At 38.2% G+C, this 17494-nt stretch overlaps 1 protein-coding gene across 9 annotated transcripts in view; it reads left to right on the top strand.

Moving 5' to 3' along the window:
• Positions 1–17494, top strand: part of VNN1 (vanin 1) — a 67528-nt gene that overhangs the window by 35639 nt on the left and 14395 nt on the right. For all 9 annotated transcript variants that reach the window (XM_047858776.1, XM_047858774.1, XM_047858778.1 and 6 more), the window contains 3 exons: positions 1595–1844; positions 3165–3295; positions 17092–17284. In XM_047858776.1, coding sequence (XP_047714732.1) covers positions 1632–1844; positions 3165–3295; positions 17092–17284 — 537 coding nt within the window. In that variant the 5' untranslated portion in view covers positions 1595–1631. The remainder of the gene's footprint in view (positions 1–1594; positions 1845–3164; positions 3296–17091; positions 17285–17494) is intronic.

Raw genomic sequence — 17494 nt, 5'->3', positions numbered from 1 at the left:
TGTCACTGCCTGCACTAACCTTATTTGCAAATGCTTGTAGAAATCTTTTTAACTGGCTACTCTCAGAACTCAAAACCAGTTTTATAATGTATCTAATCTTAACCATTTTTTTTTGTTGTTGTTGTTGTTTCCATAAAAATGCCTCGTATCTACTATATGATTATTTGAACCGTCGGCTTCACTCTGAAAATACACAAGCAGCACAGCCTTCTAAAGTTCATTTAATTTACACTAACCCATTGTTAGAACTAAAATACTGTTTAGTGACATAAAACAATCTGCCAGCTCAACTTCGAATGTGCGAAACTTCCAGGGAAGTTTCCGAGGAGGAAACTATAGGGACCAAGGACAGGCCACCCCAAAATGTGACCACTTTGGCATATTGATTATTTTGTCTATTTATTTTTATTTTCTTTGCTATCTTTTTCCAATTTTTATTATTTATTTATTTTTTTAAAATATAATTTATCGTCAAATTGGCTAACATCCAGTGTGTAAAGTGTGCTCTTGATTTTGGGGGTAGATTCCCGTAGTTCATCGCTTACATCCAACACCCAGCACTTATCCGAACAAGTGTACTTCTCAACGCCCATCACTCATTTTCCCCCGGCATGTTGATTATTTTAAATAAAAGTGACTTAAGAAACAACCAAGGCAAACAAAACAAAACAAAACAAAACCAGCTCTGACACCCCCCATCTTCACCTCCAGAAAACAAGAAATACATCTCCCATGTGAAAGGTAACCTCTCTGTACCAGGAGGTAGAGAGATCCTCATTACCAAAGATAGGAAATTTAGAGCCAAAAAGACTGTATGAACAGCCCTTGTTACTTTTTGTTTAATTTACAACTCTAGCCCAGATTCTGGAAGCCCTTACTAATTGAAGCTCCCGAAGCGTTCTTTGTCCTGTCAGTTTCTCACAGGTTTATTGTCTCATTGTTTAAAAAGTAGGAAAACTGCCTGCCTTGGTTATTTGCCGGAGCATCTGGCAATTAGTCAATGACAGTTAATGTGATCATACCAATTCTGGCTCCAACCACTTGTACCTTAGAATGTGACCTCATTTGGGAATAAGATTGTTTCAGATATAAGTTAAGATGAGGCCATTAGGGGAGTAAGGTGGGCACTAAATCTAATGACTCCCGTCCTCGTCAAAAAGGGAAGTTTTGATTCAGACGTGCACACAGGAGGAATCCATGAGTAGACACAGGGAGAATATCATGTGTAGACACAGGGAGAAGATAGCCGTCTACACAGAGAGAAGCCTTGCCTTCCCTTATAGCCCTCAAGAGGAACCAGATCTGTTTTCCTCTGAAACTTCTTGCCTCCAGAGCTGTGAGACAATAAGCTTCTGTTGCCTAAACTCCCCAGTTTCTAGTCCTTCATTATGACAAGCCTGGCAAACTGAAATATACATTTCCTCATCGGATCCTCACAAATCCCTACAAAAAGAGTCCTTCGTTATGTAAGATTTGTTTGCATCTCTGTGATGTAAAACCACACGGCTTGCTTATAGTAGATTTTAATTTGCTTGTAAGGTACTAAGTCCTGGGAATCACATGATTTATTGTGTTTTCTCTCTGTACATATCAGGACTTGCTCTGTTTATCAGCAGTCATTGGACTTCAGCATGATTACTCCCCAGTGGCTGGCTTATGTGGCAATTTCAGTTTCCTGTGTCTTAAAAGTCAGCTCCCTGGATACCTTTATTGCAGCTGTTTATGAACACGCCGTGATATTGCCTAATACCACCCTAATACCAGTGTCCCGTGAAGAGGCATTGGCGTTAATGAACCGAAATCTGGATCTTTTGGAGGGAGCGATCACTTCAGCAGCAAAACAGGTACCATCTCTCGAGTGTGCTAGATTCCATGTAGAGGAAGAGTGGGGGTCTTAGGAGACAGGGTCACTGGCAGGTTCAGTTATACTTTTGGATGACATAAGTGTCAGGGTAGCCAACAACTTTTGCTGTACAATCAGAGTCCTACCTCCTTCTCAAAATTATTACGGCAAGGACACTATTATGCCTCCCTGAGTGAGACCAAGTGAAGAAAAGAATGGCTTCCTCATCATTAAGGCTCAGCAGGCCTTTGAGGAACTTGCTGTGAATTCCACAACTTTGCTCCCGTCCTTTTGCTACACATAAAGGGTCGAAGATAAATGGGTCAGGACCAGGTGCTGTGCTTTAGAGTGTTAGCAGCCTTGATATACTTTTGTGCTCTTAAGTGGGCGCAGGTTTTCAGATTAGTTCATAACACCAAAATAAAGTTAGTAAGTTGCAAATTAATATGCATTATGTACTTCATACTTCGTTCTAATTACAGGATAAAAGTATATGTTGATGCATAGTAAGTCCTTGAGTTCAATGAAGGGTTAAGTTTAAGTGCGTGGTCTGAATGGGTATGGTTTAAATAAGGCATCTGTAGATCAGGTGTAGAGGAGGGATATGTAAAGTGTGATGAGTCGTGAATACATACGTATAACGTACACATCACATCTCACACTTCATCAGCACATGTTCTTATACATACTTACGAACATTTTAAAGGCTACAAGAATTCTGAGGTTCTTTTTCACCCTTAGTCCAGCCATTTTCTCAAAGGCTACAGTAGCTTTCAGGGTGATTCCCCGGTCTGAAGGTGCCCAGGTTAGCGTGGGGTGTACCTCTGGGCTTGGCACGCTTCAGGGAACCAGGGTCTGAGTGCCCTCCTTCTGAGAAGCCAGAGTCACTTTTGCAGGATACGGAGCAGGGAAGGCTGGAACAGAGGAGGAAGTAAAACCAAGACTTTGAATATAAATCAACCAGGTGACACTCAGACACAACATCCGACTGAAGTCCAGAAAAGGGAAGTGATTTTGAGAAGACCAGGGTTTACAGTTAACTGCAGTGGATGGCAAACATGTAAGGCTATTGATGTTTATGGAAGAATGAAAAAGTTGTATAGAAATGGCGATGGTGGGATTAGACAATAAAAATGGCTGGGCCAAGAAAATAAATTCTAAAAATAGTGAAAACAAAGGATTAGGATTGAAAAGGGGGGGAAAAAAAAAAAAGCCTGGATGGTTGTTTCTCATCCACTCAGTTGCTCAGGTCCTCTTATAAACCCTTCTTGGATCGTTTCCTTAATTGAGAAATATTTCAATTAAGCTACATTTTTCACAGGGTGCACATATTATTGTGACTCCAGAAGACGGTATCTATGGCTGGAATTTTAACAGAGAAACTATCTATCCATACTTGGAGGATATCCCAGACCCTCGAGTGAACTGGATCCCTTGTAATTATCCCAACAGGTAAAGAAACAGATGGTGGACAATTCAATCATGAACATGAACTTACTGTACCTGGGAGAACTTTGTAGAAGATCAGTGCATAAGATTCACTATCAACTCGAAGCTCAAGATGATTTTATTATTTTTCACCTCCTATGGGTACATTTATTAGGGAAGCAAATATGAATTGTGAAATCACAGAGATCAGTGTTGGAAGGTCTCATAGAAACCACCAAATTGTGAATATATTTTCATTGAGAGAATGAATCTGGAAGACAATAGCGTAACTTGCTTATGGTTTACAGGGGTAGTTGGTTAGTGGGAGAGTCAGAATCAAACTCTAGTCTCTGACTTCTTACCAGTGAACAAAAAATTGTTTCCCCATGTGAAAACTGTGAGAAAATGGCAAAATAGAGTCGCATGTTAGTTTAAGATTAAAACTTTCCCTTTTACATCAATAAGATAGCCAAATGAGGTTAATGTGAATGAAATCCTGAGAGCTTAAGGTAATTATTGGTGTCCTAGAACTGTGTGAGTGGTTTAAGTCTGGCGTAAACTAAAGAAATATAATGTATGATGAAAGCAGCACTATTTTTTTCAACGTAAGCAAAGCAATACCTTATAGATTTAAGAGAATTATCTCTGTTAACTCACTTCTTTCCAAACGTGCTATTGCTAACATCATTAGGAACTCCCGTTTTGGAAATGCTCTCAAAACCATGCAAACTAACCACTGTAACTGCGTATAGAGACACCTTGATTTTGACACAGTTCAGTATTATTTATCCTAATCGTCTACTATCTTCATATTTCATTGTATCATAATTATTTTTTATTTGACCACCTCTCATGCCAGATTTTCGGTTGTTAAAGGGCAACACTCTGTGTTCACTTCCATTATGTATTGACTTCACTTGCTTCCGAATGACCTTTTCCCAGACCCACATTTCCAAGGGTCTCCTGGAAATCCCCACCAGACCCTTCCATACATCTCATTTCAAGAAATCTGGTTGCCCTTCTTTTTTTCCATCAACTGATGACATCCCCATTCCTTGCCTTCACTCATCTATTCAACATTTTTGTGTGTGTGTGTACTTATTATGTTCAGGCACTCACTATTCTGGACAGTAGAGTAGACAAAATAGATTAAAAATCTCTGTCTTCCTGGAGCTTATATTCTACTGTGGGGAGATAGTCAATGAAAAAAAGATAATATCTAGTTAGTTGTTATCTGTCTACTGCTCTATGCCATGTAGCAAAGGTAAATGTTACAGAGAAAAACAAAAGCAGGACCGGTGAATATGGCGGAAAGCATGGGGCTTAAATTTTTGGTCATCAGTCGACTCCATGGTAACATCTAAACAGAGACTTGGAAGAAGTGAGTGAGTAGGTAATATGGGTGTATTTTCTAACAAAGAATTTGGAGCCTTTCCTGGATAGAGTAAACAGTCTGGAAAATGTGGTTTAAATGTAAATATATTAGAATATCTGATGTACTTTCAAGATTAATAGACAGGAGGGAAATATGTAATCGGGACTGTTTAAGAAATCCCAAACACCAGGCTTCTATCTCAATACACTATTGTACCATTTGTGGAGATCTGAAAAGACTTGGGCTAAAAATGTTTCAAGTGGTTCAATGTGTTGTGCTTACATCTATGTCATTCAGGAATTAATTGAAGAAAACAGGGAGAACAACTATCAAATAGTTGTTCTTTATATAAATGCATTAAAATAATAATTTTTACATGTGGTTTATCATCCTCATTGTCTTTTTCAAGGATATGTTTTGTAGATAATTGCTTATGTTAATTTTACCAATTTGGAGATCTAACAGTATAGATTTGATACTCAAAGAAAGCTCCAGCAGATGGCACCAATATGCCATTCATTCAACAGTAATTTTACCCTTCTCAGCTATTCTTCAATAACCTAGTATTAACCATTTAATATTTAAGGATTGTGCCAGTAGAGTACATATGGCTATATGTTATATATTCTGAGGTCTCACTTTTGAAGATTGTATTTTAGTTGATTTACTGGGACAACTTGGTAACATGATAAAGAATAAAGAAATCAAACATTAACAAATGTTCCAATATTTCCAGTTTTCCATACTGTCTGGCATCGCCCTAGCCCAACCCTTGTTGCTTTTAACTTGAACTATTCCAACAGTTTCCCAACAATTCCCTACATTTAGTCTCTCACCATTCTAGCACATTCTATACCCTAATGCCCTATTATCTGAAAAATAATTGAGATCATGTTACTTCTGTCCTTAAAACCTTTAATGGTACTTTTCTGTCTATTAAATTTAAAATAAGCTTTTTAGCTTCTTGTGCTGAGCTCTATCTTTTATGACCCCAAATGCATCTTTTTAAATTTCCTCTTCCCTTTTCTTCCTTAAGGATGCCTCTGCACCAACCAGATTGACTAGTTCCCTGAACAAGATTTCCCTTTTCTTAGCCTACAAAAGGTTACTTTTTTTCTAATATTCTTTACTGGGGTAAAATACACATAACATAAAATTTACCATCTTAACCCTTTTTAAATGTGCAGTCAGTAGTATTAAGTCTGTTTATGTTGTTGTTCGACCATCACCATCATCCACCTCCAGAACTCCTTTTTATCTAGCAAAACACAAAACCTTGTGGCCCTTGCACAAGGATAACATGAAAATTCCTGAAGCACGCCATATTTTTAGAAATGAAAGGGGAGGCATTATGTTTACGCGTTATCACAGAAGTACTACAGATCATAAGACACTACTCTGAACAATTATATGCCGATAAATTGGACAACTTAGAAGAAATTCATAGATTTCTAGAAACAGGCAACCTACCAAGACCAAATCATGAAGAAATAGAAAATCTGAACACACCGATAATGAGTAAGGATATTGGATCAGTAATCAAAAAACTCTCAACAAAGGAAAGCCCAGAACCAGATGGCTCACAGATAAATTCTATCAAACTTTTAAAGAATAATTAATTCCAGTTCATCTCAAACTCATCCAAAAAATTTAAGAGGAGAGAATAGTCCCAAACTTATTTTATGAGGCCATTACTTTAATGCCAGGGTTAAGTAAGGACACCACAATAAAATAAAACTACAACCCAATATCCCTGATGAATATAGATGTAAAAATTCTTACCAAAATACTAGCAAACCAAATTCAACAGCATATTAAAAGGATCATAGACCATGGTTAAGTGGAATTTGTCCCTGGGATGCAAGAATGTTTCAATGCATGTAATCAAAGCATATGATACACCACATTAATAGAATGAAATATAAAAATCATATCATTTCAATAGATACAGAAAAATCATTTGACGAAATTCAACATCCTTTCATTTTAGAAACTTTCAACAAAATGGGTATAAAAGGAACATACCTCAACATAATGAAGGCCATAAATAGCAAGCCCACAGCTAACATCATATTCAGTGATGAAATTTGAAGATTTTCTCTCTAAGATCAAGAAAAGACAGTATCAGTACTCCTCTTTAATTAGTACTGGAAGTCTTAGCCAGAGCAATTAGGCAAGAAAAAGAAACACATAGACCATTTGAACAGACTCGAGAGCCCAGAAATAAACCATGTGTATATGGTCAATGAACATTTGACTAAAGAGCCAGGAATACTCAATGGGGAGAGGACAGTCTGTTCAAAAAATGTGTTGGGAAAACTGTATATTCACATGCAAAAGAGTAAAATTGAACCTTTATCTTACACCATTCACTTCTTTACACCATTCTTTACACCATTCTTTACACCATTAACTCAAAAGGGGTTAAAGACTTAAATATAAGACCTAAACAATAAAAATCCTAGAAGAAAACATGGGGGATAATCTTGAAATTGGTGTTGCCAGGGGCAGAAACTTCCTGAGAGAAAAAGCTCAGTGAAGACCAGGCAGGCCCATAAAAGGACAGGTCCTTTTGGCCATAACTAGGTTCTCATCCTTGAAACAAGTAGAAGCTCTGCATCTTGTAACAAGTCTCTGAAATACAAAGGGAAATAATAATCTGGCCAAGCACCTCTGATGAAAATCAAATCACAGGAGGGGCACCTGGGTGGCTCAGTCAGTTAAGCATCCAACTTTGGCTCAGGTCATGATCTCACAGTCCGTGAGTTCGAGCCCCACGTCGGGCTCTGTGCTGACAGCTCAGAGCCTGGAGCCTGCTTCGGATTCTGTGTCTCCCTCTCTCTCTGACCTCCCCCGTTCATGCTCTCTCTCTTTCTCAAAAATAAATAAACTTAAAAAAGAAAGAAAGAAAGAAAGAAAATCAAATCACAGGAGCAGCATCGAGACCCTGAGCTTGTTTCACTTCTGAAACACAGGTAGATCAGCTCCAAACCATTTTGAACACCTAAGAAACTGATCTGAGGATTAACACAACAATCTGCATAACTTGAGCCACAAAACTCGGCAGGTACATGGCATGGAAAGGTGAACAGGGGGAGAGAAAAGCCACAGAGGCTAGGGAGCTGTTTTTGCAGAGAGAGGACAGAGAAAGAGAAAGGGGGAGAGTGCAGCACATCAGATTGTGCAAGAAAAGTACTCCCCCTAAAGTAGCTGGAGAGAAAGAGAGGGAAAGAGTGAAAATACTTGCAGGGGCCTGATCAAGAAATCTGTTCCCTAAAACTGTTGATGGGAAGAAAGGAGAGCATTACCACCAGGATTCTATAAACAGTGGAGTGCAGAGTGTGAAGTTTCTGAGCTCAATGCCTGGTGGTACTCTGGTGAGGAAGTAGCGTGAATTCCCAGGAGCAGGCAGTGGGGTCTGAGGGGTCCATGTGCCACACAGGGGAAGCAGTTCCCTTGCTTGGAAAGCATTTGGTAAAGGCCATACATTCTCCCCATAGGCAAAGGTCCCAGCAGACGCTGGAGAGCGGCCACGTTTGCTGGTATTGGGACAAAGACTCTAGAGTGCAGTGAAATCTGGCACTGGCTGTGTGTTGTAATTTGCCATAATCTCTGAATCTCTGCTATTGAACAATTGCACAAATGTTTTCTGGGGCAAGCCAAGACCTGGCCAATGCTCAGCAAGACCCTTCCCCAGAGAGTCAGATGGGTCCAAGCCACGGGGGTCTCTGAAGTGTGGGATTTTGAAACACAACCCCATCTGAGATAAAACTCTGGGAAGAGATGTCACCTGGCAGGTGGACAGCTTGGACACGGACAAGGTAGAGGTGGGGAGTGGACAGAGGCCTCAGACAAAGGAATGGTGCTTGACTGTAAGTCGGTAAGAGCACAGAGTTCCTGTTTTAGAGATTAGGGAGCTGGGTGAAGCCATTTCCACCTTTCCCACACACATGCAAGTGCACATGCACATGCATGCCACACTGATCCACCCCAGTAAGCTAAGCAGCACCACCTAGTGAAGAATGGAACCATTACACCAAGCCCTGCCCAACTGCACCCTCCAAGCACATCCCCTAGCAGACCAGCACAAGCCACTCCACCTGTTTAGTGTATGGACTATAGAAGGCTTCATAGTTTCAGTTCTAGAGGAAACTGGATATAACTTCATCCAGAGTTCACTCTGTTTGCTGATTCATTTATTTGTTCCTTTTCTTTCCTTCTGTTTTTGCTTAAATTGTTTTCTCTTTTCTTTCTTTCCATCCTCTTTCTTGGATACAGAAAGAGAAACATTTATTTTTATTTCTTTTTTACATTATTTTTTATTTAAAAAATTGTTATTCTATTTCATTTTATTTTATTATATAAAATATTTTATTTAAAATTTTTTCTTACCTTTTTTTTCTTTCCTTTTTTTACTCTATTATATCAAGCTTCTTTCAACAAGCAGACCAAAACGCACAAAACAGCTAGGATCTAGCTTCCTTTATTTGATTTTTTGCTTTGTGTTTACTTTTTTAATTTTAATTTTTAATCTTGTTAATTTTTTTCTTCCTCCAAAATGACAAAATGAAGGAATTTACCCCAAAATAAAGAACAGGAGGAAATGACAGCCAGGGGCTTAGTCAATACAGATATAAGCAAGATGTCTGAACTAGGATTTATAGCCACAATAATAGGAATATTAGCTGCTTTTGAAGAAAGCATAGAGTCACTCTCTGTGGAGATAAAAGAAATAAAATCTAGTCTGGATGAGATTAAAAATGCTATAACCAAGATGCAATCTTGAATGATGCCACGATGGCAAGCATGGGCAGAGCAGAGCAGCGAATCCATGGTAGAGAAGATAAAATTATGGAGGATAATGAAGCAGAAAAAAAGGAGGGAAACAAAGACAAAAGATCATGATACAATTAGAGAACTCAGTGACTTGTCAACAAGGAATAGCATCCAAATCATAGGAGTCCCAGAAGGTGAATAGAGAGAAAAAGAGGCAGAAGATTTATGTGAGCAAATTATAGTGGAAAACTTTCCTTAATCTGGGGAAGTTCACAGACATCAAAATCCAAGAAGCACAGAGAACTCCCATTAGATTCAACAAAAACCAACCATCACCAAGACCTATCACAGTCAAATTCACAAAATACATAGACAAGGAAAGAATTATGAAAGTGGCCAGGGAAAAAACGTCCTTAACCTATAAGGGAAGACAGATCAGGTGCACAGCAGACCTATCCACAGAAACTTGGCAGTCCAGAAAGGAGTGACAGGATATATTCAATGTGTTGCAGGATATATGCAGCCAAGAATTCTTTATCCAGCAAGGCTGTCATTCAAAATAGGAGAGATAAAGAGTTTCCCAGACAAAAACTAAAGAAGTTTGTTACCACTAAACCAGCCCTGCAAGAAATTTTAAGGGGGACTCTGTGAGTGGAGAAAAGACCAAACAAAACAAAAATTACCCAAAGCAACAAAGACTAGAAAGGACCAGAGAACATTACCAGAAACACCAATGCTACAGGGAACACAATGGCACTAAATTCACATCTTGCAGTACTTGCTGTAAATGTCAATGGACTAAATTCTCCAATCAAAAGACATAGGGTATCAGAATGCATAAGAAAACAAGACCCATCTATATGTTGCTTACAAAAGACTCATTATAGACCTAAAGACACCTGCAGAGTGGAAGTAAGGGGATGGAGAACCATCTATCATGTTAATGGTCATCAAAAGAAAGCTGGGGTAGCCATACTTATATCAGACAAACTAGATTTTAAAATAAAGACTGTAACAAGAGATGAAGAAGGGCATTATATTATAATTAAGGGGTCTATCCACCAATAAGATATAATGATTGTAAATATTTATGCCTCCAATATGCAGCCACCCAAATATATAAATCAGTTAATCACAAACATAAAGAAACTCATTGATAATAATACCATAATGGTAGGGGACTTCAACACCTCACTTACAGCAATGGACAGACCATATAGACAGAAAATCAACAAGGAAACAATGGCTTTGAATGACACACTCAACCAGATGGACTTAACAGATATATTTGGAACATTTCATCCTAAAGCAGAAGAATACACATTCTTCTCAAGTGCACATGGAACATTCTCCAGTATAGATCACTTACTGGGACACAAATCAGCCCTCAACAAGTATAAAAAAAATTGTGATCATACCTTGCATATTTTCAAACCACAACACTATGAAACTTGAAATCAACCACAAGAAAAAATTTGGAAAGACCCTGAATACTTGGAGATTAAAGAACATCCTACTAAAGAATGAATGAATTAACCAAGAAATTAAAGAGGAAATTAAAAAGTACATGGAAGCCAATGAAAATGATAACATGACAGTCCAAAACCTCTGGGATGCACCAAAGATGGTTATAAGAAGGAAGTATATAGCAACCGGGGCCTTTCTAAAGAAGGAAGAAAGGTCTCAAGTACACAACCTAACCTTACACCTAAAACATTTGGAAAAAGAAGAGCAAATTAAGCCCCAAACCAGCAGTAGAAGGGAATAGTAAAGCGTAGAGCAGAAATCAATGATATCGAGAAAAAGCAACAACAGTAGAACAGATCAATGAAACCAGGAGCTGATTATTAGAAAGAATTAATAAATTGATAACCCCCTAGCCAGATTGATCAAAAAGAAAAAGGAAAGGACCCAAATTCATAAAATCACGAATGTGGGTGCCTGGGTGTCTCACTCAGTTAAGCGTCCAACTTCAGCTCAGGTCATGATCTCATGGCTTGTGAGTTCAAGCCTCGCGTCGGGCTCTGTGCTGACAGCTCAGAGCCTGGAGCCTGCTTCAGATTCTGTGTCTCCCTCTCTCTCTGCCTCTTCCCTGCTTGTGCTCTGTCTCTCTCTCTCAAAAGTAAATAAACATTAACAATTTTTAAAAAATCATGAATGAAAGAGGAGAGATCACAACCAACACCACAGGAATGCAAAAAATAATAGAATATCATGAACAATTATATGCCAACAAATTGGACAATCTGGAAGAAATGGACAAATTCCTAGAAACATAAACTGCCAAACTGAAACAGGGAAAAATAGAAAATTTGAACAGATCCATAACCAGTAAAGAAAGTGAATCGGTAATCAAAAATCTCCCAAGAAACAAGAGTCCAGAGCCAGAAGGCTTTCCAGGGGAATTCTATGAAACATCTAAAGAGTTAACACCTATTCTTTTGAAGCTGTCCCAAAAAATAGAAACAGAAGGAAAACTTCCAAACTGTTTCTACAAGGCCAGCATTACCTTGATTCCAAAACCGGACAAAGATCCCACTAACATTTTTGCATGAACACGTATGCAAAAATTCTCAATAAGGTCCTAGCAAACCACATCAAACAATACACTAAAATAATTATTCACCATGATCCGGTGGGATTTATTTATGGGATGCAGGGCTGGTTCAATATCTGCAAATCAATCAATGTGATACATCACATTAATAAAAGAAAGGATGAGAACCACATGATCCTCTCAATAGATGCAGAAAAAAAGCTTTTGACAAAATATAACATCCTTTTTTTATTCCTTTAAAAATTTTTTTATTGATTGATTGATTGTTTAATTTACATCCAAGTTAGCATATAGTGCAATAATGATTTTGGGAGTAGATTCCAGTGATCCACCCTCTATGTGTAACACCCAGTACCCATCCCAAGTGTCTTCCTTAATGTCCCTTACCCATTTAGCCCATTTAACCCCCTACCCAACGCCCTGCCAGCAACCGTCAGTTTGTTCTCTGTATATAAGAGTCTCTTATGGTTTGTCTCCCTCTCTGTTGTTATATTATTTTTGCTTCCCTTCTCTTATGTTCATCTGTTTTGTTTCTTAAACTCCACATCTGAGTGAACTCATATGATATTTGTCTTTCTCTGACTAATTTCACTTAGCATAAAACCCTCTGGTTCCATCCATGTAGTTGCAAATGGCAAGATTTCATTCTTTTTGATTGCCAAGTAATACTCCATTGTATATACCACATCTTCTTTATCCATTCGTCAGTCAATGGACATTTGGGCACTTTCCATACTTCAGCTATTGTCGATAGTGTTGCTATAAACATTGGGGTGCATGTGCCCCTTCGAAACACACACCTGTATCCCTTGGATAAATACCTAGTAGTGCAATTGCTGGATCATAGGGTAATTCTAGTTTTAATTTTTTGAGGTACCTCCACACTGTTTTTGAGAGTGGCTGCACCATCAGCAGTGCAAAAGAGATCCTCTTTCTCCACATCCTCACCAACATTGTAGTTGCCTGTGTTGTTAATTTTAGTCATTCTGACAGATGTGAGGTTTTAATTTGTATTTCCCTAATGATGAGTGATGTTGAGCATATTTTCATGTGTCTGTTAGCCATCTGGATGCCTTCTTTGGAAAAGTGTCTATTCACATCTTTTGCCCATTTCTTCATTGGACTATTTGTTTTTGGGTGTTGAGTTTGATAAGTTCTTTATAGATTTTGGATACTAATGCTTTATCTGATATGTCATTTGCAAATATCTTCTCCCATTCCATTGGTTGCCTTTTAGTTTTGTTGATTGTTCCCTTCAAGGTGCAGAAGATTTTTATCTTTATGAAGTCCCAATAGTTCATGTTTGCTTTTGTTTCTCTTGCCTCCGGAGACATGTTGTGTAAGAAGTTGCTGCGGCCGAGGTCAGGGGTTTTTGCCTGCTTTCTCCTCTAGGATTTTGATGGCTTCCTGTCTCAAGTTTAGGTCTTTCATCCATTTTGAGTTTATTTTTGTATATGGTGTAAGAAAGTGGCCCAGGTTCATTCTTCTGCATGTTTCTATCCAGTTTTCCCAGTAACATTTACTGAAGAGACTGTCTATATTCCATTGACTGTTCTTTCCTGCTTTGTCAAAGATTAGCTGGCCATACGTTTGTGGGCCCATTTCTGGGTTCTCTATTATGTTCCATTGATCTATGTATCTGTTTTTGTTCCAGTACCATACTGTTTTGATGATTACAGCTTTGGAATACAGCTTGAAGTCCAGGATTGTGATGCCTCCATCTTTGGTTTTCGTTTTCAGGATTGCTTTGGCTATACGGGGTCTTTTCTGGTTCCATACAAATTTTAAGATTGTTTGTTCTAGCTCTGTGAAGAATGCTGGTGTTATTTTGATAGGGATTGCATTGAATATATACATTGCTTTGGGTAGTATCAACACTATAACAATATTTGTTCTTCCAATCCATGAGCACGGAATATTTTTCCTTTTTGTGTGCGTGTCTTCTTCAAGTTCTTTCATAAAGTTTCTATAGTTCTCAGTGTATAGATTTTTCACCTCTTTGGTTAGGTTTATTCCTAGGTATTTTATGGCTTTGGTGCAATTGTAAATGGGATCGAATCCTTGATTTCTCTTTCTGTTGCTTCATTATTGGTGTATAGGAATGCAACTGATTTCTGTGCGTTGATTTTATGTCCTGTGACTTTGCTGAATTCATGGATCAGTTCTAGCAGTTTTTTGGTGGAATCTTTTGGGTTTTTCAGGTAGAATATCATGTTAGCTGCAAAGAGTAAAAGTCTGACTTCCTCTTTGCCGATTTGGATGCCTTTTATTCCTTTGTGTTGTCTGATTGCTGAGGCCAGGACTTCCAACACTACGTTGAATAACAGTAGTGAGAGTGGACATCCCTGTCGTGTTCCGGATGTTAAGGGGAATGCTCTCAATTTTTCCTCATTGAAGATGATACTAGCTGTGGGTCTTTCATATATGGTTTTAAGATCTTGAGGTATGGTCCTTCTATCCCTACTTTCTTGAGGGTTTTTATCAAAAAAAGAACATTTGTATGGCCTTTTTTTTTTTTTTTTTTGAGAAAAGTCTATTCCAGTCTTTTGCCCATTTTTAAATCAGGGTTTTTGTTGTTGAATTTTAAGAGTTCTCTGTTGTATTGTGAATATTAATATACAATGCTCTTCTCTGTCTCTTATAATCTTTTTTTTTAATTTAAAGTCAATTATGTCAGATATTAGCATAGAATATCTTAATTTTCCCCTCACATTTGAAGGACAGTGTTGCTGAATGTAGGATTTTTAGTTGAAAGTTTTTTCTTTCAGTGCTTTAAATATATTGGCCCCCTGCTTTCTGGCCTCTAAAGTGTCTGATTAAAAACTGTGATAATCTTGGGGCGCCTGGGTGGCGCAGTCGGTTAAGCGTCCGACTTCAGCCAGGTCACGATCTCGCGGTCCGTGAGTTCGAGCCCCGCGTCGGGCTCTGGTCTGATGGCTCAGAGCCTGGAGCCTGTTTCCGATTCTGTGTCTCCCTCTCTCTCTGCCCCTCCCCCGTTCATGCTCTGTCTCTCTCTGTCCCAAAAATAAATAAACGTTGAAAAAAAAAAAATTTTTAAAAACTGTGATAATCTTACTGAGGATTGGTTGTATGGTATCAATCACTTATCTCTTGTGGCCTTCAACATTCTTATTTTGTCTTTGGCTTTTGATAATTTGATTAGAATGTGTGTTGATATGGGTGTCTTTGAGTTCATCCTTCTTGGAGATCATTTAACTTCTTGGATCTTTATAGTCATGTCTTTATTCAAATTTGGAAAGGTTTTGGACATTATTTCTTCAAATAATCTCTCTGTTCCTTTATCTCACTCTTCTTGAACTCCTAGAATGTATATATGTGTCCACTTGGTGGTGTCCTACAGCTCCCTTAGGCCTTGTTGACATCAGTCTTTTTCTCTTTCCATTCTTTCAACTCGATCATTTCAATTGCATTACCTTTAAGTTTATTGATTCTTTCTTCTGCCAACTCAAATCCATCTCTGAATCCCTTTAGTAAATTTTTTATTTTAAACATTGTAATTTTCAGCTCCGGAATTTCTTTTTGGTTTATTTTAGGTTTTCCATCTTTTTTATTGATATTTCCTTTTTGTTCACACATAATTTTCTTGACTTCCTCTGCATTTGCTTTTAGTTCTTTGAGCATCTTTAAAACCGTTGTTTTTGTCTTTGTCCAGGAAGTTTGCCATCTGGTCGTACTCAAGGATAGTTTCTGTAGGTTTATTCTTATTTTCCTTGGAATGGGGACACCCTTTCCTCTTTATTTGTATACCTTATGATTTTTTTGTTGACAAGTTGGTATTTGAATCTTAAAATGTGATAATTCTGGAAATGAAATTTTCCCCCTTCCCCAGGGTTTACTGCCTTTTGCTTGTTTATCTGTTTTGATTGCTGTAGGTGTATCTGTGCTAGGCATAAGCTTGAGGTATAAAATCTTTTGAAGCCTTGTCTTAGCCTTTATTTTACCCCGAGCGTATGTGGTGACTTTCTACAATCTCCTATATATATGATTGCTTTTGTATATCCTAGTCCTTCAATGTATGATTCCCAAAAGAAAGGGAAAAAAAGCAAAATTAAGGAAGGGGGAGAGAAGAAGACTCTGGCTTTTTAAATCCTCTAGAAATTATTTCAGTTAGTGGGGGAAGGACTGACAACATTATAGTGGTGGAGATGCAACAATGGCTACCTGTCCCTGTGTCTGCACCTCCAGGATAAGAAGCAGTTATCAGTGATCAGAATACAGTTTCCTGATATTTAGAGGACAGGGTTTCTATTGTCTAACCTGATCCCATAAACTACCTACACAGTATTGCAGGAACACTTGCATGGCTGCCTGCCATGGGGCTTGGGGTGGGGTAGAGCATGGGTAGCCACTACCCATGATAAGAGCTGAAATTGACTGAAACTAACTGAAATTTAGTGAAATTTAGTGAAATTACTGAAGTAGTTAGCTTAGACAGACTAAATGTTACTGCGAGTTTAAAATAGCAATAGAAATCATGCAATCCCTTTTCACTTCTCTATTTCAAATGCCATTTCCAACATCGCTTTCAGGAAGCGGCATCTATGCACCTGCCAAGCCTTCCCCCTGGAACTCACAACCCTTGGAATAGACTCCAAAATTTCAGTTAGATTCTGCCAACACAAATATCATTTACGTGGAAGGATGGATTCTTGGTGCTTTGTGCTCAGCCATCTTCCCCAAATTCTCTTAATTCCAAGTTGTTCTTATTTCAATTGAAATATTTTTTTTAATGCTTCTTTTCTGCCAGGGTTAGTGAACACAAGATGTATATCTTTGCCCAAAATACCTATGAGATATGACACGGATCATAAAATAAACACACAATGAATACTGATTATAGATGATGATAAATGCTGTGAAGAAAAAAGATACATGACCTAGAATCTTATCCTAGAACAGTTTTCTACAACCAAATTCCCACAAGTGTGTACTGCCTCCAAAGTCTATTCTTGTTTTAATCCTTCCCTTGTGTTATGTTATTTAGAATTTAGTTTTGTGTATGTCACATAATAGCTTCAGGCAATATAACGCTGAATTTTATTAAGAGGTAAGCTTGATTTTTGTTTTCCTCTTCCAATGAACACATATTAGGTTTGGCCACACCCCAGTGCAAGAAAGACTCAGCTGCCTGGCCAAGCACAACTCTATCTACGTTGTGGCAAATATTGGGGACAAGAAGCCATGCAATGCCAGTGACCCTCAGTGTCCCCCCGATGGCCGTTACCAGTACAATACTGATGTGGTGTTTGATTCTCAGGGAAAACTGGTGGCACGCTACCATAAGGTAAAATTAATTTGCACACAGTTCAGATACTGAATGTTTAACAAAATAAAGTGGGAAAAAAGGGGAAAAAACATTAATGTTTATAATAAGCATACTTTAGAAGCAGAGTAGAGACAAAGCATGGAAAACGATAATTAGGCATGGTAAGCTCCTATAAAGAGACTCAAGAGGTTTTCTATGCATTTAGGAACATAGGAATGTATCTTTGGA

This window comes from Prionailurus viverrinus, chromosome B2, assembly GCF_022837055.1.
Source record: "Prionailurus viverrinus isolate Anna chromosome B2, UM_Priviv_1.0, whole genome shotgun sequence".
Lineage (NCBI taxonomy): Eukaryota > Metazoa > Chordata > Mammalia > Carnivora > Felidae > Prionailurus > Prionailurus viverrinus.
Note: the sequence above shows the minus strand (reverse complement) of the source record. Positions and strands in the feature narration are given on the sequence as shown.